Genomic DNA, 22,123 nt, shown 5'->3' with positions numbered 1-22,123 from the left:
TTTGCAAGAACTGAGGATTATAGGAGAATTCCACAGATCGTATTCACATCACGAGCCCCTGAAGAGTTAGAGAGGCCCAAGACACAGACCTATGAGAGACACAGAGATAGGGGCCTCTCAGGTACAGAGTGTGAGAGAGAGAGAGGGATCTCTCCAGGTACAGAGGTTGAGAGAGAGAGGGATCTCCCCAGGTACAGAGTGTGAGAGAGAGAGGGATCTCCCCAGGTACAGAGGTTGAGAGAGAGCGGGATCTCCCCAGGTACAGAGTGTGAGAGAGAGAGGGATCTCCCCAGGTACAGAGTGTGAGAGAGAGAGGGATCTCCCCAGGTACAGAGTGTGTGAGAAAGAGAGGGATCTCCCCAGGTACAGAGTGTGAGTGAGAGAGGGATCTCCCCAGGTACAAGAATGAGAGAGAGAGGGGGATCTCCCCAGGTACAGAGTGTGAGAGAGAGGGATCTCCCCAGGTACAGAGTGTGAGAGAGAGGGATCTCCCCAGGTACAGAGTGTGAGAGAGAGGGATCTCCCCAGGTACAGAGTGTGAGAGAGAGGGATCTCCCCAGGTACAGAGTGTGAGAGAGAGGGATCTCCCCAGGTACAGAGTGTGAGAGAGAGGGATCTCCCCAGGTAGAGTGTGAGTGAGAGAGGGATCTCCTCAGGTACAAGAATGAGAGAGAGAGAGGGATCTCCCCAGGTACAGAGGTTGAGAGAGAGAGGGATCTCCCCAGGTACAAGAATGAGAGAGAGAGAGGGATCTCCCCAGGTACAGAGTGTGAGAGAGAGGGATCTCCCCAGGTACAGAGTGTGAGAGAGAGGGATCTCCCCAGGTACAGTGTGAGAGAGAGAGGGATCTCCCCAAGTACTGAGTGTGAGTGAGAGAGGGATCTCCCCAGGTACAGAGTGTGAGAGAGAGAGGGATCTCCCCAGGTACAGAGTGTGAGAGAGAGGGATCTCCCCAGGTACAGAGTGTGAGAGAGAGGGATCTCCCCAGGTACAGAGTGTGAGAGAGAGGGATCTCCCCAGGTACAGTGTGAGAGAGAGAGGGATCTCCCCAAGTACTGAGTGTGAGTGAGAGAGGGATCTCCCCAGGTACAGAGTGTGAGAGAGAGAGGGATCTCCCCAGGTACAGAGTGTGAGAGAGAGAGGGATCTCCCCAGGTACAAGAATGAGAGAGAGAGAGGGATCTCCCCAGGTACAGAGTGTGAGAGAGAGAGGGATCTCCCCAGGTACAGAGAGAGCGATCACCCCAGGTACAGAGAGTGAGTGAGAGAGGTCAAGCACATGAGTCAACTACTTGCTATCAAAAGGCGAGGAGATGGGGTGGTTTGCGTCTAATGCTAACAGCGAATTTGTCACACATTGTGAGAAATTCAAATGCCTGCCAGAGCCTTGATAATGTGAAGGTTCAGTGTCCTGCCTAATTTCCAGATCAATCAACTGGCCCCACTCTGCAACTCAGTGAGGGAGGCCAGCTTCCATTATTACCAGCAGCTACTGTGAAATAGTGTGGGAGAGACAGGAATTGCCCTGTTAGCACAGACGGCCCTTCAGCCTCCTGTGCACATACCCAACACCATGCTGCGTGCAGCTCACGTGTAAAAACACTGACCCCAAAATGTACCTTGTAGGATGCGCCCATCCTCCGCCTCCAATGTTGCGGGGTTGTGCAATTGACCACCTTGAGGGGGTTAGGAGTCCCCTGTCTGACACCCCCTCCCCTCCGAACCCCCTCCACATCAATGGCAGCGGCAATTTCTGCGGCTCTTGAGTCAAAGTTACAGTAGACAATGGGGAGAGAACCGCCTCGCGGAAATTCACCCCCATAGTACTCCCCAAGTAATCAAACCGCCAGGTTCCTTTTCGAGGGGACTGTGTCCCTCTGAGCTGTGATCCACTCCCACCCTGAGCTGTGATCCACTCCCACCCTGAGCTGTGATCCACTCCCACCCTGAGCTACGATCCACTCCCACCCTGAGCTACGATCCAATCCCACCCGAGCTGTGATCCACTCCCACCCTGAGCTGTGATCCACTCCCTCCCTGAGCTGTGATCCACTCCCACCCTGAGCTGTGATCTATTCTCTCTTAGCTGTGATCCACTCCCTCTCTGAGCTGAGATCCACTCCCTCTCTGAGCTGTGATCCACTCCCTCCCTGAGCTGTGACCCCAGCGTGCCCTTTGCCCAATACAATCCCCAAGGACGCCCGCCCTTAGCACACTGTGTATTGTCGCGGCTTGCATCGCCGCACAAACTGGGACTTACTCAGTGGGTCTGACCAGCGATAGGCTTCCTAATCTCACGATCAAAGACCCGGTTGGATTTCGGATTTTCTTCACTGCTGGTGTCTTAAAGAGAGAGAATCTCCTGAGCAAATTAAAGCCTGCAAGGCAAGAAAGAGCAATTAATGTTTGATAACTGTCCTGGCGCAGGGCTTTGTTGGGTTCTATAGTTTCCTACTTTGTCGCCTTCGATCCGGGCCGGAGCTGACCCACAGGATTCGATGGACCACGGCAGCCTCCATCACCAACACATCATCTTAGATGTGGATCTGGAACTAGGTCACTCTCCCAGGCTCAGGCCTGTGTCTGGCCCAGGTGTCGGCCCGACTCTCAGCCCAGTGCCTCAGGAGAGGAACAGGTGGCTCTGCTTCTCTCGGCCCACCCACGGTGAAGGAGCTGCCCTGCACACCAGCTGGACCTCCCCTCGACCAAACGGGAACGCTCACCGGAAATTGTCCGTGATTTTAGTGCAAGGAGGCGGTGCTCTGTACACGCTCCTGTAAACACCTTTGGCACTGAGTCATATAGCCCACAGTCCACAGGGAAGAAAACGCTAGTGGAAGTTGTGTACAGACCTCCAAACAGTAGTAGTGAGGTTGGGGAGGGCATCAAACAGGAAATTAGGGGTGCATACAATAAAGGTGCTGCAGTTATCATGGGTGACTTTAATATGCATATAGATTGGGCTAACCAAACTGGAAACAATACGGTGGAGGAGGATTTCCTGGAGTGCATAAGGGAATGTTTTCTAGACCAATATGTCAAGGAACCAACTAGGGGGGAGGCCATCTTAGACTGGGTGTTGTGTAATGAGAGAGGATTAATTAGCAATCTCGTTGTGCGAGGCCCCTTGGGGAAGAGTGACCATAATATGGTGGAATTCTACATTAGAATGGAGAATGAAACAGTTAATTCAGAGACCATGGTCCAGAACCAAAGGTAGCTTTGAAGGTATGAGGCGTGAATTAGCTAGGATAGATTGGCGAATGATACTTAAGGAGTTGACAGTGGATGGGCAATGGCAGACATTTAGAGACCGCATGGATGAACTACAACAATTGTACATCCCTGTCTGGCGTAAAAATAAAAAAGTGAAGGTGGCTCAACCGTGGCGATCAAGGGAAATCAGGAATAGTATTAAAGCCAAGGAAGTGGCTTACAAGTTGGCCAGAAAGGGCAGCGAACCCAGGGACTGGGAGAAATGTAGAACTCAACAGAGGAGGACAAAGGGTTTGGTTAGGACAGGGAAAATAGAGTACGAGAGGAAGCTTGCAGGGAGCATTAAAATGGATTGAAAAGCTTCTATAGATATGTAAAGAGAAAAGGGTTAGTAAAGACAAATGTAGATCCCCTGCAGTCAGAATCAGGGGAAGTCATAACTGGGAACAAAGAAATGGCAGACCAATTGAACAAGTACTTTGGTTCGGTATTCACGAAGGAGGACACAAACAACCTTCCAGATATAAAAGGGGTCAGAGGGTCAAGTAAGAAGGAGGAACTGAGGGGAATCCTTATTAGTCGGGAAATTGTGTTGGGGAAATTGATGGGATTGAAGGCAGATAAATCCCCAAGGCATGATGGTCTGCATTCCAGAGTACTTAAGGAGGTGGCCTTAGAAATAGTGAATGCATTGACAGTCATTTTCCAACATTCCATAGACTCTGGATCAGTTCCTATGGAGTGGAGGGTAGCCAATGTAACCCCGCTTTTTAAAAAAGGAGGGAGAAAGAAAACGGAATTATCGAGCGGTCAGCCAGACATCGGTAGTGGGTAAAATGATGGAATCAATTATTAAGGATGTCATAGCAGCGCATTTGGAAAGAGGTGACATGATAGGTCCAAGTCAGCATGGATTTGTGAAAGAGAAATCATGCTTGACAAATCTTTTGGAATTTTTTGAGGATGTTTCCAGTAGAGTGGACAAGGGAGAACCAGTTGATATGGTGTATTTGGACTTTCAGAAGGCTTTCGACAAGGTCCCACACAAGAGATTAATGTGCAAAGTTAAAGCACATAGGATTGGGGGTAGTGTGCTGACATGGATTGAGAACTGGTTGGCAGTCAGGAAGCAAAGAGTAGGAGTAAATGGGCACTTTTCAGAATGGCAGGCAGTGACTAGTGGGGTACCGCAAGATTCTGTGCTGGGGCCCCAGCTGTTTACATTGTACATTAATGATTTATACAAAGGGATTAAATGTAGTATCTCCAAATTTGCAGATGACACTAAGTTGGGTGGCAGTGTGAGCTGCGAGGAGGATGCTATGAGGCTGCAGAGTGACTTGGATAGGTTAGGTGAATGGGCAAATGCATGGCAGATGAAGTATAATGTGGATAAATGTGAGGTTATCCACTTTGGTGGTAAAAACAGAGAGACAGACTATTATCTGAATGGTGACAGATTAGGAAAAGGGGAGGTGCAACGAGACCTGGGTTTCATGGTACATCAGTCATTGAAGGTTGGCATGCAGGTACAGCAGGCGGTTAAGAAAGCAAATGGCATGTTGGTCTTCATAGCGAGGGGATTTGAGTACAGGGGCAGGGAGGTGTTACTACAGTTGTACAGGGCCTTGGTGAAGCCACACCTGGAGTATTGTGTACAGTTTTGGTCTCCTAACTTGAGGAAGGACATTCTTGCTATTGAGGGAGTGCAGCGAAGATTCACCAGACTGATTCCCGGGATGGCGGGACTGACATATCAAGAAAGATTGGATCAACTGGGCTTGTATTCACTGGAGTTCAGAAGAATGAGAGGGGATCTCATAAAAACATTTAAAATTCTGACGGGTTTAGACAGGTTAGATGCAGGAAGAATGTTCCCAATGTTGGGGAAGTCCAGAACCAGGGGACACAGTCTAAGGATAAGGAGTAAGCCATTTAGGACCGAGATGAGGAGAAACTTCTTCACCCAGAGAGTGGTGAACCTGTGGAATTCTCTACCACAGAAAGTTGTTGAGGCCAATTCACTAAATATATTCAAAAAGGAGTTAGATGTAGTCCTTACTACTAGGGGGATCAAGGGGTATGGTGAGAAAGCAGGAATGGGGTACTAAAGTTGCATGTTCAGCCATGAACTCATTGAATGGCGGTGCAGGCTCGAAGGGCCGAATGGCCTACTCCTGCACCTATTTTCTATGTTTCTATGTTTCTATGGGCGCTGTAGGGAGAGGGGCGTTGTAGCTTCTTAACGTACCCTAAAATACTTCGGCTCCTGTATATCTGGTCCTCATATATGAGCACCTCCCCTTTGTAAAATTGTGAATTTTAGGAATATGAAAAGATAACAACAACTTGCATTTATATAGCACCGTTAACATCCCAAGGCACTTCACAGGAGCGTTATCAGATTAAAAAGTCCCAGAGAGACAAGAAGGAGATAGGAGGAGGCGGCGTGACTGAAGCTTGGTCAACGAGCAGGGTTAAGCAATGTTCCCGCGAAGCTGTGCGGCTGCACAGTCCGGCAAGGTCCCATTCCGGCCGTGCACTGGATATTACCCTGTCGGTACCATGTATACACAAATACTGGAATGGGTGGCACACTGCAGGCAGTGCAGCTTACGGGGGCATTGGTCGCAAGTAACATCTTAAAGGCAGAGAGAGGTGGAGAGACGGAGGGGGTTTCAGGAGGGATTTACGGAGTTGAGGACCTCAATGGCTGAAGGTGGGATGAAGGAAGTGGGAATGTACATGAGGCCAGAGTTCTCGGGGCGCAGAGTTCTCGGAGGGTTGGAGGGCTGGAGGTGGTTCCAGAGTTGGGGGGACGGTGAGGTCATAGAGGGATTTGAACTCAAGGATGAGAATTTTAAAATCGAGGCCTTGCTGGACTGGGAACTATTGTAGGCCATCGAAAACAGGGGTGATGGTTGAACGGGACTTGGTGCAAGTTAGGATACAGGAAGCATAGCTTTGGATAAGCTCAAGTTTATGGAGGGTGAAAGATGGGATGCAAGCCAGGAGAGCATTGGAATAGTGAAGTCTGGAGGTAACAAATACATGGGCAAGGGTTACAGCACCATGCAGCTCCATGGGGCACTCCAGAGGTGATGGTGCCGGAGTGGGAAGAGAAGCCATTATAGGACATTCTCTGGCTATGATTGGACATATAAAAGTTGAATCAGGCGAGGGCAATCTGCTGAGCTAGACAACATTCGGAGAAGTGTTGGAGGAGGATGTGTGCTCAACCATGTCAAAGGCTGCAGACAGATTGAGAAGGACGAGGAACGATCGTTTGTCACAGTCACAAAAAGGATCTCATTTGTACCTTTGATAAGAGCCGTTTTGGTACAGTGGGCAGATAGTGATTGTAGGGATTGAAACGTAGAATAGCGGGAAAGATGGGCACGGATTTGGGAGACCACAATGCGTTCAAATACTTTGGAGAGCAAAGTAGGTTGGAGATGGGGCGATAGTTTGCAAGGACAGAGGGGTTAAAGATGGTTTTTTTGAAGAGTCAGTGAGGACGACAGATTTGAGGGAGAGGAGGACAGTACCTGAGGAGAGGGAGCAGCTAACCTGCGGGCCAGGAAGGGAAGTTGGGTGGTCAGCCGTTGGTGGGAATAGGGTCGAGGGAGCAGGATGTGGGTCTTGTGGATAAGGTGAGCTTGGAGAGGGCATGAGGGGAGATCGGAGAGAAACTGGAGAAAGATACGAGGTCCGGGCTAGGGCAGGGGGGAGATTTTAGAGGAAGTTTTGCCCGGTGGGCTAGGGGAATGGAAGGAAGAGGCAGAGACGGCCGAACGGATGGTCTCAATCTTCATGACAAAGACGTCTGTGAGCTCCTCACATTTGAAGTTGGAGATGAGAACAGAAGGGGCAGGGGAGAAGGGTTTAAGGAAGCCAGTTGGTAGTTGGGAAGTGAAGCCAAGGGTTATCTTTGTATTTCAGGATGATCCTGGAACAGTGAGCAGTTTTGGCAGACGAGAGCAGGACTCGATGGTGCATTGTGTGGTTCAGCCAGATCTGGAGATGAATGGCTAAACTAGTTGTCTGCCATAAATGTTCAAATCTGTGTCTGTTGACTTAAGGGAGCGAAGTTGGGAGTTGTACCAAGGGGGATGACCAGGTTGAGAGAGAGTAATGGTTGTAATGGGGACAAGGACATCAAAGGCGGAAGTTAGGGAGTGAATGAGCAGACCTGAGGGGCAGGTACATAGATCTGGGCTGACTGAGATCATGGCACTCGTTGTGGGCGGTGCCTGCTGACGGCCTATCCCATGCCATGTGTGGCACAGGATTCTAACAAATGGGTTTGCAGCAAAAGTCAGGGGGGGATTGTGGCCCATGTTGACGGTTGGTCAGTGACCCTGAAGGGAGATACTCTACCTGAAACATTGACGTATCGCTCCTGATTCTGTAACTTCCATCCATCGCCATGTACACGAGGGCACGGAATATCTGGAGAAGCAAGGTCCATGAGTGACTCCAAGCACCATTACATTAACAATCTACACTTTTATATAGAAGGAAACAACGTGCATTTATATAGCGCCTTGCACAACCACAGGACGTCGGAAAACGCTTCACAGCCAATGAAGTGCTTCTGAAATGTAGGAAACTGTGACAGCCAATTTGTGTACAGCAAGCTCCTGTCACCTGATTGGATGATTCTTGATTCTCAGTCAAACAACCTTTGTCCCATCTCCGACATTTTTATAACAAATAAACAAAAGTGTTCAATGTAAATGGAAGAATGCCCCTATAATTTTCCTGGAAGCAGTGCCCAGAAGATTACCCTGGAATTCTCGGAAACTCCAGGACAACCCTGGAAGGTTGGCGAGCCTAGCTGGGAACCAGTAGTTGCCCAGAAGTTTATTGCTCTGTCTACTGACCGGCATTGGATGATTTCCCACAGTACAAACTGGGAGGCATGCTTCGATATACCAAGATAAATACAAGTTGTGGCTTAGGCCATTGAGCCTTGTAGTATAGCTCAGGATCCTCTGGTGACCCTGCACAAGAGATGCTTTAAAGTGAAGGATGGATCATCTCGACACTGATATAAATATGCTGCAGTTGTTCTGACCGGACTGGAACTGTGCCGAACCCAACAAAGACCATTGGAAATGGAGAGAGAGTAAAAGGCCATTATGACTAGGCTGCAGAGTCTAAACTTAAGTATCCTAACCAAGTACCTAAAATATAACAGGCAAGATACAATTGCCCAGAAATTCCGATATGCCATACCCATTTTTGGGGCATTAAATTGCTGCCTAAGCCACCAATATGGCAGGCAGGAAGGGCCCGCTCATTACAAGCCAGATGTGCGCCACTGGCTATATTGGTATTGCCAAAAAAAAAGATTGGTGGGAGCAGCGTGCAGCGGCCCGGCCCGGCCCGGAAATCAGCGCGGTCGCGGCCTGCCAGACCATCAGTAGGCCGGGGCCATCAGAGGGAGCAGCGTGCGGCGGTATACCACTGCAGGGAGAAGCACGTGCTGCTGCAGGAGGGCAACAGCTGCGAAGCCAGGTCGCTGATTGCAGTGCGGGCAGGCACAGCAGGAGGGGCGAAGGAGCGGCAAGAGTTTGTAGAGGGATGTGATCGGGGCCCAGGAGAGGCGTGAGTCTGGGGGCCAGAAGAGGTGAGGGCCCAGGGGCAGCACGGGCCAGCCCACACTGTGATATGTTGCGCACTAGGTCCATGCAGCAGAGCAGGTCTCCAGTTAATCTTGGTTAATCCTTGCCACTGGACCAAGACCGAGCTCTGTCAAGCCCGTGTGGTGGCTGGTGTGCAACGGTCACCACACGTTAAAAGATCCATGCACCGGCATCTTCCACCCTTCAGGATGTAGTTCGGGATCTGGAATATTAGGTCCTTCATCGAAACACCTGTAAACTCATCCCTTTTTGGCGTGGAGGCAAATCATCCTCATTTCGAGGGACGCCTATGATGATGATGATCGGCAAAAAGTAGGCGTCCAGAGCCAGCGCCTGAAACAGGTATTCTGCCCTTTGCAACCCCATTTACCCTTATAACACTTGCGGCACCTCAAAGCCACTTATTGTATGTAAAGATCGGTGTGATGTTTCTCAGTGATGTGATCAGCAGCTGGATAAATGCAAAGCTTGCTCATTTCTTCATTTCTTCTCCTCACCCAGAGCTCTTCCTCCAACTCTCACACCCTCCCCACACAACATTCTCTGTGTTTTTCTCCCACTATCTCTTTCTTTGTTGTTCTCCCTATCTATCTCTCTCTCTCTCCCCGCTCTCTGACTCTTTCCCTCTCTCTCTCTGTTTCCCTCTATGTCTCTGTCGATCTCTGTTTTGCTCTCTGTCTGTTTCTCAGTCTGTCATTGTCTCTCATTGTCTTTCATTGTCTTTCTCCCTCCCTCTCTCAAGCTCTCTCTCTCTGTTTCCCCGTGTTTTGCACTCTCTTTCTATCTCTCTCGCTTCTTTCTCTCTGTCTCTCTCTGCCCCCTTTCTCTCCAACCCTATATGTCCCAGTACAGGAACAGTTTAAAATACACATTTCATTACTACATTTACCTACAATCTCCAAATGACAGGGTTTAGATTCCTATCGCCAGCTAATCCTCACTAAAAGTGGAGGTTTCTGTGTCGCTAACAAGCACTTCACAGATGGTAGGAGTTTTCTACCTTCTATGCGAGTTAGAACTTGCTTGGCTGATCTCTGATTTACACCCACCAGTCATTCCGAATCATTTAACCTAACCCTGAACTCAGACTGGAAACTTTCCCCAGGCCACTGTCAGCTCAGTCCACAGGACACGCACGATCGGGAATACTGCAGCACGGAAACCGGCAGGTCACCGCCTAATTCCTCAGCCTCCCGCAGCAGGAGAAGGCTACTCCCATGGGACTAGCGACAGGTGTGTGTTTTATTCATTCTTTGGATGTGGCTGTCATGAGCAAGCCCGGCATGTATTGACCTTCCCTGGTTGCCCTTGAGATGGCAGTGATGAGCTGCCATCTTGAACTGCTGCAGTCCGTGAGATGAAGGTTTTCCAACAGTGCTGTTCGGTGGTGTCGCATTCCCACTCAAGGTTTAGGTGGTCTGCCCATTCCCACTCCAGGTTTAGGTGATCTGCCCATTCCCACTCCAGGTTTAGGTGGAGTCACATTCCCACTCCAGGTTTAGGTGGAGTCACATTCCCACTCCAGGTTTAGGTGGTCTGCCCATTCCCACTCCAGGTTTAGGTGGTCTGCCCATTCCCACTCCAGGTTTAGGTGGTCTGCCCATTCCCACTCCAGGTTTAGGTGGTCTGCCCATTCCCACTCCAGGTTCAGGTGGTCTGCCCATTCCCACTCCAGGTTCAGGTGGAGTCACATTCCCACTCCAGGTTTAGGTGGAGTCACATTCCCACTCCAGGTTTAGGTGGAGTCACATTCCCACTCCAGGTTTAGGTGAATTGAATTGGTGGGAAGCGGTTCCAGTGGATTAAGATCTGGCTACATTCCCTCACGCAGTAACTGCTCAGTAACGGCTGTGGATGTGCTTGGAGATGAGTGACCAGTGATGTCCCGCAGGGATCAGTGTTGCGCCATTAATTTTTATTATTTCCATTAATGACCTGAATGTAGGTGTTGGGAGAAGGTTTGCGGATAATACGAAGATTTGTCATCTGATCCGTCGATTGTGGGATCACTTAGCCCTGTCTATGGCATGCTGCTTACGATGTACAGAAGGTAGATGAGTATAATATAAAAATATAAATCACTGGCAGGTTGGTCTTCTGGGAAAGTTTCCATCCCCTAAGGTGGTCACTGGCCCATGCATCTGGTCACTGCTCCCGATCACGGATCCCTGACCCCTGCTCCCCATCACTGACCCCTGACCCCGATCACTGACCCCTGACCCTGATCCCGATCACTGACCCTTGCTTCCAATCACTGACCCCTGACCCCGATCACTGACCCCTGACCCCGATCACTGACCACTGACCCTGATCATTTACCCCTGACTTCGATCACTAACCCTTGACCCCTGCTCACGATCACTGGCCCCTGACCACAATCACTGTTATTTGACCCCAGATCCCTGGATACTTACCCCTGACTGCTGCATCTGACCCCTGATCACAAACACTGACCCCGCCACCCGATCACTGACCCTGCTCCCTATGCTGACCTATGAACCCGACCGTTGACCCCTGACCCCGATCACTGAACCCTGACCCCGACCACTGACCCCTGCTTCCAATCACTGACCCCTGCTCCTGATCACTGACCCCTGCTCCCGGTCACTGACCCCTGCTCCCGGTCACTGAACCCTGCTCCCAATCACTGAACCCTGCTCCCGATCACTGACCCCAATCACTGACCCCTGACCCCGATCACAAACCCCTGCTCTGTGGTTACTGACCCTTGCTGGGTGTCGAGTAGGACAGGACTGAGCTTGGAGGGATGCACTGCACCGTTGAATAACGGGTCGACAGTTACTGTCTTGCTCACCTGTAAAGAATGGCTTGGATACTGGAATACTGCCGGGATTTGTGGAATGATAGCCCACGATGGTGTCGGCATCTGCAGGGAGGAGGGGGAACCTGGCGAGCAGTGAGGATGTGTCAGAATATATAAGGCCTTACCTTTGTGTGTTGCCGCTGCCCCTCCGCTGGATGGCTGCACTCTGACCGACACCCACAGGAGGGCGATCCAGACTGTCCACATCTCCGCACCAATATCTGTCAACAACGCTTAACCATCACCTGCAGGAGAGGCAAGGTGAAGAGAAAGGTTATTAGGAGCCACAAATCATATAGCACAGGAGGCCATTCGGCCCCTCGTGTCTGTGCTTTCTCACAGCCCTGTAAATGCAAGTGATTCTCTAATTCCCTTTTGAAAGTTACTATTGAATCTGCTTCCACCGCCCTTTCAGGCATCGCGTTCAAAAAAAAGTCGTGTGTGAGGGGGTGTGATTCCAGGAGGGTTGCGATCGGGGAGGCAGTGGGGAGGCAGATTAGCTGGGTGGACTGGGGGAGAGCGGTGCTGGGAAGGCAGACGCCTGCTGGATCTGGCAGTCCTTGCCTCACTTCAGCTGCCGGGTTTCCCGCGGCTGGGCAAATCTGGCCAGCCAGGGTTAATGTGAGAAAGAAAGGTGAGGCGGGCAGCCTCCGCCTCCTGCGAGCTGCTGTTAAAGCCCAATGTGGCGGGCTCCAGGCAGCTTGGGGTCGGGCTTGAGCTTTTGAACATTTTTACATCCTACCCGACACAAACCCACCTGTTTTCGGGGGTTAAAATTCCCAGCAATACCTCTGTAAATTGGGCAAATGGTTTGAAGTTAGAAAGTGATACCTTTGGAGAAGTGATTGTGCAATTTGTTTCTTGATTATTATGAAGCCAAATTTTGTTTATTTTTCCTATAATTTTTTTATGAAAAGAAATCTATAAATTGTGAAGTAAAATGCACCATTTTTAATCCGGCCCTTTAAATGTAAGGCCATGGAGTGAAGGGGTTGCCTTTTGGAAGAGTTTGGTGCAATTTTACATTTTCTGCTCTCCCCCCACCGCCCCCAAATGCCCCCTGACTTTATGGAATTGCTTAGAATACAAAAGTCAGGAAGTTATGCCAAACCTGTATAAAACACTAGTTTGGCCCCAGCTGGAGTATTGTGTTCAATTCTGGGCACCGCACTTTAGGGAGGACGTGAATGCCTTAGAGAGAGTGTAGAAGAGATTTACTCGAACAGTTCCAGGGATGAGGGACTTCAGAGGCAGGCGGTCGAGGGGCTCGTTCATCCTGACTGCCTGCCTCTCTTCCGCGCTTACATCTGAGCCAGGGTGTCCCTGGAGATGGAGCACGCGGTGTCCACCGGTACGCTCGCGGTCTTCCGCGAGAGGTGGGCGCCGGAGAGACTGGAGTGCATCATCACCCCCGGCAATTTTAATTTGATTCAAGTTTATTGTCTAAAGTTTGATTTGTTTAAGTATGTCGGTTTTAGTGCCCCCCTTTAGTCAGGGGGCACTTGATTATTGTTCTACTTAAAATAGCTGTGGGACTTCAGTTACGTGGATAGACTGGAGAAGGTGGGGTTGTTCTTGTTGGAGCAGAGAAGGCTGAGAGGAGATTGGATGGAGGTGTTCAAAATCATGATAGAGTCAATAAAGGGAAAGTGTTTCCAATGGTGGAAGGGTGGATAACCAGAGGGCACAGATTTAATGTGATTGACCGAAAAACCAGAGGCGACATGAGGAAATACTTTTTTTATGCAACGATTCAATAGTGACCCTCAAAAGGGAATTAATAAATACTGTAAGGAGAAAACATTTCAGGAATATGGGGAAAGAGCGGGGCAGTGGGACTAACTGGGCTGCTCTGCGAATGGCCGGTGCAGACTCGATGGGTCGACTGGCCTCCTTCTGTGCTGTACTAGCAATGATTCTAAGCTCCTCACCTTTGATCTTACATTTGTCCTACAAACTCTGGGGCCTTTAAAACCCACAACTGGCCACCTGCATTAACTCACACTCTTTCAGTCTTGTTGGGAATCCTGTGTTCGAGGCTATAACCTTCATCTCAGAATTTCAAACAAAACAAAGCTTATTGAACAAAGAAAGACTTGCATTTATATAGCACCTTTCACAACCTCAGGACGTCCCCAAAAGCTTTACCCTCAATCAAGTACTTTTGATGTGTACTCACCGTTGTAATGTAGGAAGTGCTGCACCCAATTTGGGCACAGCAAGCTCCCACTAAACAGCAATATGACAAATGACCATATAATCTGTTTCAGTGAGGTTGGTTGAGGGATAAATATTGGCCAGGATAATGGGGAGAACTACCCAGCTCTTCTTTGTACCCTGGGATCTTTTACATCCGCCTGCAAGAGTAGACGGAGCCTCAGTTTAACATCTCACCCAAAGGACAGCACCTCTGCCAGTGCAGCACTCCCTCAGCACTGCACTGGAGTGTCAGCCTTGATTAGAAGCTAGGAGTTAGGAGCAGGCGTAGGTCATACAGCCCCACAAGTTTGCTCCACAAACCTCCCGAAACCCGGGATTGAACCAAGGAGTTTGAGATCTTCAGTCTAATGCTCTCACAACCAGCCATCCCAGCTGATGTGCTCAAGTCTCAGAAGAAGGATAACTCATTGGGCAAATTAGGAGCGAGTGCTCCCCAACCATTGCCTGGCACTAATTCAACTGAGTAAAGGAGCTGGGAGCGGGCAGTGAGTGCGGATTGTGGGTGTTCTCTGATGTTACACATTTGGGAGAGATGGATGATGGACAACTTGGGGAGTTAAGGGTTAACTGTCGAACATCTTTGTATCTTAAAGCAATGGGCTTTCCAAGATATAAACAGAATATCTGTGAAGTGTTGTGAGGAGAAGGCATTGTTTGTTTTCTGAGATGTAAAGTGCTTGTGTAAGGGAATAAGCGTTATTGCTGACATCACCCATGAGTGGCTGAGTTTTCGGGCACTAATATCCATTCGATACGGACAGCAGTTGGCACAACTTTTACTTCAAAGACGTAAGCAAATGTTGAGTCAGGAAGTCTTGTTTAAGGGAACTGGTTTTGAAGTAAACAACTGCAAACTATTTACATAGTCTGTTTACAAAGGTTTGGAGAAGTAGGTACATCCTCCAGGCCTCTCTGTGACAGTTCCCTTTGATGTAGACAAGATATTGGCCCTGAAATCCCGGCCTCCCCGGGTCCATATGGAGTTCCTCAAGACTCGGGAAGGCATCGGAAATGCCGGTTTCCAGCACGTACGGACCCGGAAAACCGGCTTTTCTGATCTGTCAAGTTTCTGGCTTGACAGATGGCCGCATCTCGGGAGCGAGGACACTTGTAAGTGGAAATTTCCGATATTTACGCTTACAAATGTCCTCAAAAATCTTGCGCCTGAAAAATCAGGCACATAGCTTACTTTTACAGGCGTAAGTTTATTTAGGAGTTTAGGACCCTGCGGAACTCCTATTACTATGATACTTTACCTGATTGGCTGCCCAGAGCCATGTGACTCCAGCTCGAGGCCTGCGCACGCGTCGACGTGCACGTGCTGCGAATCGAAGGAGGCCACAACATCGGAAAGTCCAACATGGGCACCAGCTTAAGGTAGGTACATATTTTTTTCTCTAAAATATCCGTGGGAAGGCCAAACTGGAATTTCAGGGCCAATGGTGTATAAAGGATGATGGTTTTTGACAGTATCTCAGAGTGTACTCGAGAGATACAGGAACCGAAAAGGTGACTCTCTATATGCGGTTAAAGACCGATCACCTTTACTGTACATCAATAAAGTCTGTTCCGTATACTCCACTCAAAGTCTCAGGCAAACTCATAGTGTGATGTGACCCAGAGGAGGAAGGAGGTTGACCTCTGAACAAGTGATGGGACCGAACCCTCCCAGCCTCACCCTGGTAACCAGCCCACCAATCAATGGTGTTCTGTGCAGTCTAGAACACTGACATCAGACCAAGCTGGAGATTTAAATCGCAGCGATTCTCAGTGTGTGAGGAGGATCCAGCTTTCGCACTCAGTTTAGTGGCGAACTTCCCTGACGCTGGTGATCAGCCAGATCTGGGAGAGCTGCTGCTAAATACATCTACACAGAGCTCTGTGCACAGAAAGCCTGACAGCCATTATAATTCACCGAGGCTATCTGTAAATCATGCTGACTGCAGCTCACAGGCTCCAGCCTTTAGCTGACTGGAGATTTGTTCATAGAGACTAAACGTGTGCCCCATTGATCATCGAGCTCATTGCGTGTTCTGGCCTCTCCCTATTAATATCCACCCTCACTGGGGCACAGTTCCATATACAGGGCAACCGAGAAAGTGAGTAAAACTGATCACCAGCATTACAGAGGCAGACAACTCAAACAAGGCCGTGAACATAGGCCTGGACCCAGAGTCACTCTCTCCCCTCCCCCATTTGCAGAGTTACTCTCTCCCCTCCCCCATTCCCAGAAACACTATCTCCCCTCCCCCCATTCCCAGAGACACTCTCTCCCCTCCCCCATTCCCAGAGACACTATCTCCCCTCCCCCCATTCCGAGACACTCTCTCCCCTCCCCCCCATTCCCAGGGTCACTCTCTCCCCTCCCCCCCTTCCCAGAAACACTATCTCCCCTCCCCCCATTCCCAGAGACACTCTCTCCCCTCCCCCCATTCCCAGAGACACTCTCTCCCTTCCCCCCATTCCCAGAGACAGTCTCTCCCCCTCCCCCATTCCCAGAGACACTATCTCCCCTCCCCACATTCCCAGAGGCACTCTCTCCCCTCCCCCCATTCCCAGGGTCACTCTCTCCCCTCCCCCCATTCCCAGAAACACTCTCTCCACTCCCCCCATTCCCAGAAACACTCTCTCCCCTCCCCCCATTCCCAGAAACACATGGATCGTTCCCCTTTACCCGTGGTGTGCTGTACATGTACAGGAGCTGACACTGGGACACACGCGGGCTGTACAGTGCCAAGCGGGAGTGAATCATTCCCCTTTACCCACGGTGTACTGTACAGGAGCTTCAACCAGTTGGTGAATTGAGGACAGATGTCAGGAAGAACTTCCGACAATGCTCAACAAGGCTGTGCAATTGAGGTGAACCCCTTGACTCATTCACGCTACAGTTGGATGGCACAATGGGAGATTGTTGTAGGGTGGTCAACCTGCCAGGATTATTATTGAGTCTCCAAAAACTGAAGATTAATCTCCGGGACAAAAACTGAAGATTAATCTGGGCACGTGATCAATGATCTCCATTGGGCTGGGGCAAACTGAATGATGCAGAATGGGTGAGAGCGTTTGAATGCTACACCTCTGGTCAGAGCCTCACTAACTGGGACAGTCCCAGGTGCTGTAACAACGTGTCTTTGTGCAGTGCCTTTAATGTAGGAAACAGGTACTTCCCAGCGGAGAGAGGATCCAGGACCAGCAGGACAGCAGATGGAGAGATTATCAAAAGCAAAGCTCAAACGATGGGTTTGGCAGAGGCCTTTACAGGGAATCCCAAGGCCGAGGGGGTTCAAATTGTGGAGCCATGGTGGATGAAATTATAACCAGCCATTCAGTGAATTAGAATGAACGGGTGTTGGCATCATGGAATCCATTGAAGGCCTTAATAGGAACCATCTATTTTTGGCATGACCCATTTCTCAAGATCACAGGACACTGGAGGACACATTAAAAAAGAAGACTTGCACTTATATAGCGTCTTTCATGACCACCGGACATCTCAAAGCACTTTACAGCCAATGAAGTACTTTTGGAGTGTGGTCACTGTTGAAATGTAGGAATCGCGGCCGCCAACTTGCGCACAGCAAGCTCCCACATACAGCAAAGTGATAATGACCAGATCATCTGTTTTTTTGTTATGTTGATTGAGGGATAAATATTGGCCCCAGGGCACTGTGGAGAACTCCCCTGCTCTTCTTTGAAATAATGCCCTGGGATCCTTTAGGTTCAGTTATCAATCCAGAATACAACCTGTTGGTCTAGTGTTGCCAACTCTGGTTGGGTGTATTCCTGGAGATCTCATCACATGATCACCCACTGCAGACCGCCCCACCCCGCAGTCCCACCATTGGTCCATTCTTCAGGCGCACTGCCTTCTCACGGCCAATTAGAAGGGGAACCAACTCCTTGTTACCTAATTGGATTAACCTTGACTGTTAGTGAAGCAGCCTTTGTTTCCCCCATTTATAAACTAATAAGTGAAAAGTGTTTAAAGAAAATGAAAAACCTAATTTTGTTAATGCCTCTAAAAAGAGCAGGGGAGTTCTCCACAGTGCCCTGGGGCCAATATTTATCCCTCAATCAACATAACAAAAAAACAGATGATCTGGTCATTATCACTTTGCTGTATGTGGGAGCTTGCTGTGCGCAAGTTGGCGGCCGCGATTCCTACATTTCAACAGTGACCACACTCCAAAAGTACTTCATTGGCTGTAAAGTGCTTTGAGATGTCCGGTGGTCATGAAAGACGCTATATAAATGCAAGTCTTCCTTTTTAATGTGTCCTCCAGTGTCCTGTAATCTTGAGAAATGGGTCATGCCAAAAACAGATGGTTCCTATTAAGGCCTTCAATGGATTTCATGACGCTAACACCCATTCATTCTAATTCACTGAATGGCTGGTTATAATTTCATCCACCATGGCTCCACAATTTGAACCCCTTCGGCCTTGGGATTCCCTGTAAAGGCCTCTGCCAAACCCATTGTTTGAGCTTTGCTTTTGATGATCTCTCCATCTGCTGTCCTGCTGGTCCTGGATCCTCTCTCCGCTGGGAAGTACCTGTTTCCTACATTAAAGGCACTGCACAAAGACACGTTGTCGCAGCACCTGGGACTGTCCCAGTTAGTGAGGCTCTGACCAGAGGCGTAGCATTCAAACGCTTTCACCCATTCTGCATCATTCAGTTTGCCCCAGCCCAATGGAGATCATTGATCACGTGCCCAGATTTCGCCCTCACCGGGTTACCAACTCTGGTTGGATGTCACCCTGGAGCTTGCACCTCGTGACCTCTCACCTCCAACCTCCCACCCAATCAAACAGCCTCTTTCCCCATCTCCAATTCTTTTCCATCACTAATAACTAACTATAAGCGGAAGTGTTCAACAAAAATGAAAGGAAACACACTTTGTTCAATGCCACCATGGATTTTCTTCCTGGGTGTTGTGTCCAGGAGACAAACCTTTAGTTCCTGGAGACTCCAGGACAATGCTGGAGGGTTGGCGACCCTGTAAACAGTGGCCACCCCACATGGTTGAACACAGAGAGTGAGTGAGGGGAATCCTAGCCAGGCCTGGTCACGTCCTCACCCAATATCCATGCACACACACACTTTCCAGCAGGACTTTACAGATTGCGATTAGAAGCAGAGACCGAGGTTGACCTGTCCCCCAAAACAGCCTCTGAGGAAGTTAGCTAACTCAGCCCAGGGATCCCCTGGACAGCAAGGCCCAGCAGCACAGATCGCTGCCGAGCCTAATACTGTTTCCATTCACACTGCACTTTCCAGCACTATGTCATCGTATAGCAATGAGGAGCAGGAGCTGTGGCCAGTTCTACATCTCCTTGGGCACAGGGGTTGCTAACATTGTAAAACCTGCCTCCCTGCCTATCAAAGCAGAATTGATAACAACAGCTGATCCCACAGTCCTAGCCAATATTTATCCCTGAACCAAAATCCCTAAAATAGATTACCTGGTCATTAACCAATTGCTCCTTGTGGGACCCTATGCAATTGACTGCCACGTTTCCCACATTATAATAATGACTACACTTCATTGGCTGTAAAGTGCTTTGGGACATCCTGAGGTCATGAAAGGCGTTAAATGAATGCAATTTATTTTTGTTTGAGAATTTGAATTCAGTTTAAAAACAATCTGGAATCAGTAAAGCACATCTGCCTGCTTACCTGGGCTGAGCCTATCTGTGACTCCAGTCCCAAACCAATGTGGTTGACTCCGAACTTGCCTTTCAAGTCGGTTGGGCCGATACTCATTGGAGTTCAGAAGAATGAGAGGTGATCTTATTGAAACTTATAAGATAATGAGGGGGCTCGACAAGGTGGATGCAGAGAGGATATTTCCACCCATAGGGGAAACTAAAACTAGGGGGCATAGTTTCAGAATAAGGGGCCGTCCATTTAAAACTGAGATGAGGAGGAATTTCTTCTCTCAGGGGGTTGTAAATCTGTGGAATTCTCTGCCCTAGAGAGCTGTGGAGGCTGGGTCATTGAATATATTTAAGGTGGAGATAGATTTTTGAGCGATAAGGGGATAAGGGTTATGGGGAGCGGGCAGGGAAGTGGAGCTGAGTCCATGATCAGATCAGCCATGATTTTATTGAATGATGGAGCAGGCTCAAGGGGCCGTATGGCCTACTCCTGTTCCTATTTCTTATGTTCTTATGTAAGTGACCGAGCAAGCCCTTCAGTTGTATTGTACCTGGGATTGTGGACTAAATGTCGGCGATGCCAGCGATGCCCACGTCCCGAGAGTGAAGTACAGTGACACAAAACATTTTGTTTGCAGTGTTTGAGAAAGAGTGCACTGTAAAGTAAGATTGCACATGGCACTGAGGCCAACTGTGTGCCCCACCCCCACCCTGACATCAGTCAGTCTCAGTAATTTATTTAAATACTGAATATAAAAGGAATTGTCTCTATGCGATCCTCGCATGCATTAACCTCTGTTTTTTTTAATAAAACATATGATTTTTTTTAGCTTATTAAGGTTAAAAAAATGCTTCCCATTGGTGTGAGTCACACAGGGTAAACATTCCAGAGATTTCTCGAGTGAAGAATTGGGCCAAGGCTAAAGCACACAGCTCCTTGGGGATGCTCAGGGCTCTGTGTCTGGTTGGACTAACCGCAGTGACTTGTGGAGAGATTGACAAAGCTCTCGGTTTTTGCTACAGGGAAGCTGCTGTTTGTTAGTGGCGAGCCTTTTGAGAGCAGGCAAAGGACTTCTAGACAAACTTGAGGTTAAACACTGAGGAGCCATGCTGAAAGTGATTTGGCAGCCTCTGCCATTTCTCTTGGCTCTCGCACTTGGAGGCTTTTGCTCAGTTTGAAGCCAAGTGAGGGACAGGATAGGGGGGGGGGATGAGAGAGGGGGAGGGGTGGGGATGAGAGAGGGGGAGGGGTGGGGATGAGAGAGGGGGCGAGGGTAAGAGGGGAGGGGGCGAGACGGGGGGAGGGGAGGGGGCGAGACGGGGGGAGGGGAGGGGGCGAGGCGGGGGGAGGGGAGGGGGCGAGGCGAGGCGGGGGGAGGGGAGGGGGCGAGGCGGGGGAGGGGAGGGGAGGGGCGAGGCGGGGGAGGGGAGGGGGCGAGGCGGGGGGGAGGGGAGGGGGCGAGACGGGGGGAGGGGAGGGGGGCGAGACGGGGGGAGGGGAGGGGAGGGGAGGGGAGGGGGCGAGGCGGGGGAGGGGAGGGGAGGGGGCGAGACGGGGGAGGGGAGGGGAGGGGGCGAGACGGGGGGGGGGAGGGGAGGGGCGAGACGGGGGGGGGAGGGGAGGGGGCGAGACGGGGGGAGGGGAGGGGAGGGGGCGAGACGGGGGGAGGGGAGGGGAGGGGGCGAGACGGGGGGAGGGGAGGGGAGGGGGCGAGACGGGGGGAGGGGAGGGGAGGGGGCGAGACGGGGGGAGGGGAGGGGAGGGGGCGAGACGGGGGGAGGGGAGGGAGGGGGCGAGACGGGGGGAGGGGAGGGGAGGGGGCGAGACGGGGGGAGGGGAGGGGAGGGGGCGAGACGGGGGGAGGGGAGGGGAGGGGGCGAGACGGGGGAGGGGAGGGGAGGGGGCGAGACGGGGGAGGGAGGGGAGGGGGAGGGGGAGACGGGGGAGGGGAGGGGAGGGGGCGAGACGGGGGAGGGGAGGGGGCGAGACGGGGGGAGGGGAGGGGAGGGGGCGAGACGGGGGGAGGGGAGGGGAGGGGGCGAGACGGGGGAGGGGAGGGGAGGGGGCGAGACGGGGGGAGGGAGGGGGCGAGACGGGGGGAGGGGAGGGGAGGGGGCGAGACGGGGGGAGGGGAGGGGAGGGGGCGAGACGGGGGGAGGGGAGGGGAGGGGGCGAGACGGGGGGAGGGGAGGGGAGGGGGCGAGACGGGGGGAGGGGAGGGGAGGGGGCGAGACGGGGGGAGGGGAGGGGGCGAGACGGGGGAGGGAGGGGGCGAGACGGGGGAGGGGAGGGGAGGGGGCGAGACGGGGGAGGGGAGGGGAGGGGGCGAGACGGGGGGAGGGGAGGGGGCGAGACGGGGGGAGGGGAGGGGAGGGGGCGAGACGGGGGGAGGGGAGGGGAGGGGGCGAGACGGGGGGAGGGGAGGGGGCGAGACGGGGGGAGGGGAGGGGGCGAGACGGGGGAGGGGAGGGGAGGGGGCGAGACGGGGGGAGGGGAGGGGAGGGGCGAGACGGGGGGGAGGGGAGGGGAGGGGGCGAGACGGGGGGAGGGGAG

At 51.2% G+C, this 22,123-nt stretch overlaps 1 protein-coding gene across 15 annotated transcripts in view; it reads right to left on the bottom strand.

The window, feature by feature from the left end:
• col16a1 (collagen, type XVI, alpha 1) overlaps positions 1–22,123 on the bottom strand; it is a 618,256-nt gene that overhangs the window by 569,488 nt on the left and 26,645 nt on the right. For all 15 annotated transcript variants that reach the window (XM_070899262.1, XM_070899261.1, XM_070899260.1 and 12 more), the window contains exons 2-4: positions 11,816–11,935; positions 7,596–7,667; positions 2,260–2,377 (exon numbers count right to left, since the gene is read on the bottom strand). In XM_070899262.1, the coding sequence (XP_070755363.1) occupies positions 2,260–2,377; positions 7,596–7,667; positions 11,816–11,897 (272 nt within the window). In that variant the 5' untranslated portion in view covers positions 11,898–11,935. The remainder of the gene's footprint in view (positions 1–2,259; positions 2,378–7,595; positions 7,668–11,815; positions 11,936–22,123) is intronic.

The sequence above is a fragment of the Pristiophorus japonicus genome, chromosome 14, assembly GCF_044704955.1.
Source record: "Pristiophorus japonicus isolate sPriJap1 chromosome 14, sPriJap1.hap1, whole genome shotgun sequence".
Lineage (NCBI taxonomy): Eukaryota > Metazoa > Chordata > Chondrichthyes > Pristiophoridae > Pristiophorus > Pristiophorus japonicus.
The sequence above is the reverse complement of the archived record's forward strand: the minus strand, read 5'-3'. Positions and strand labels throughout refer to the sequence as shown.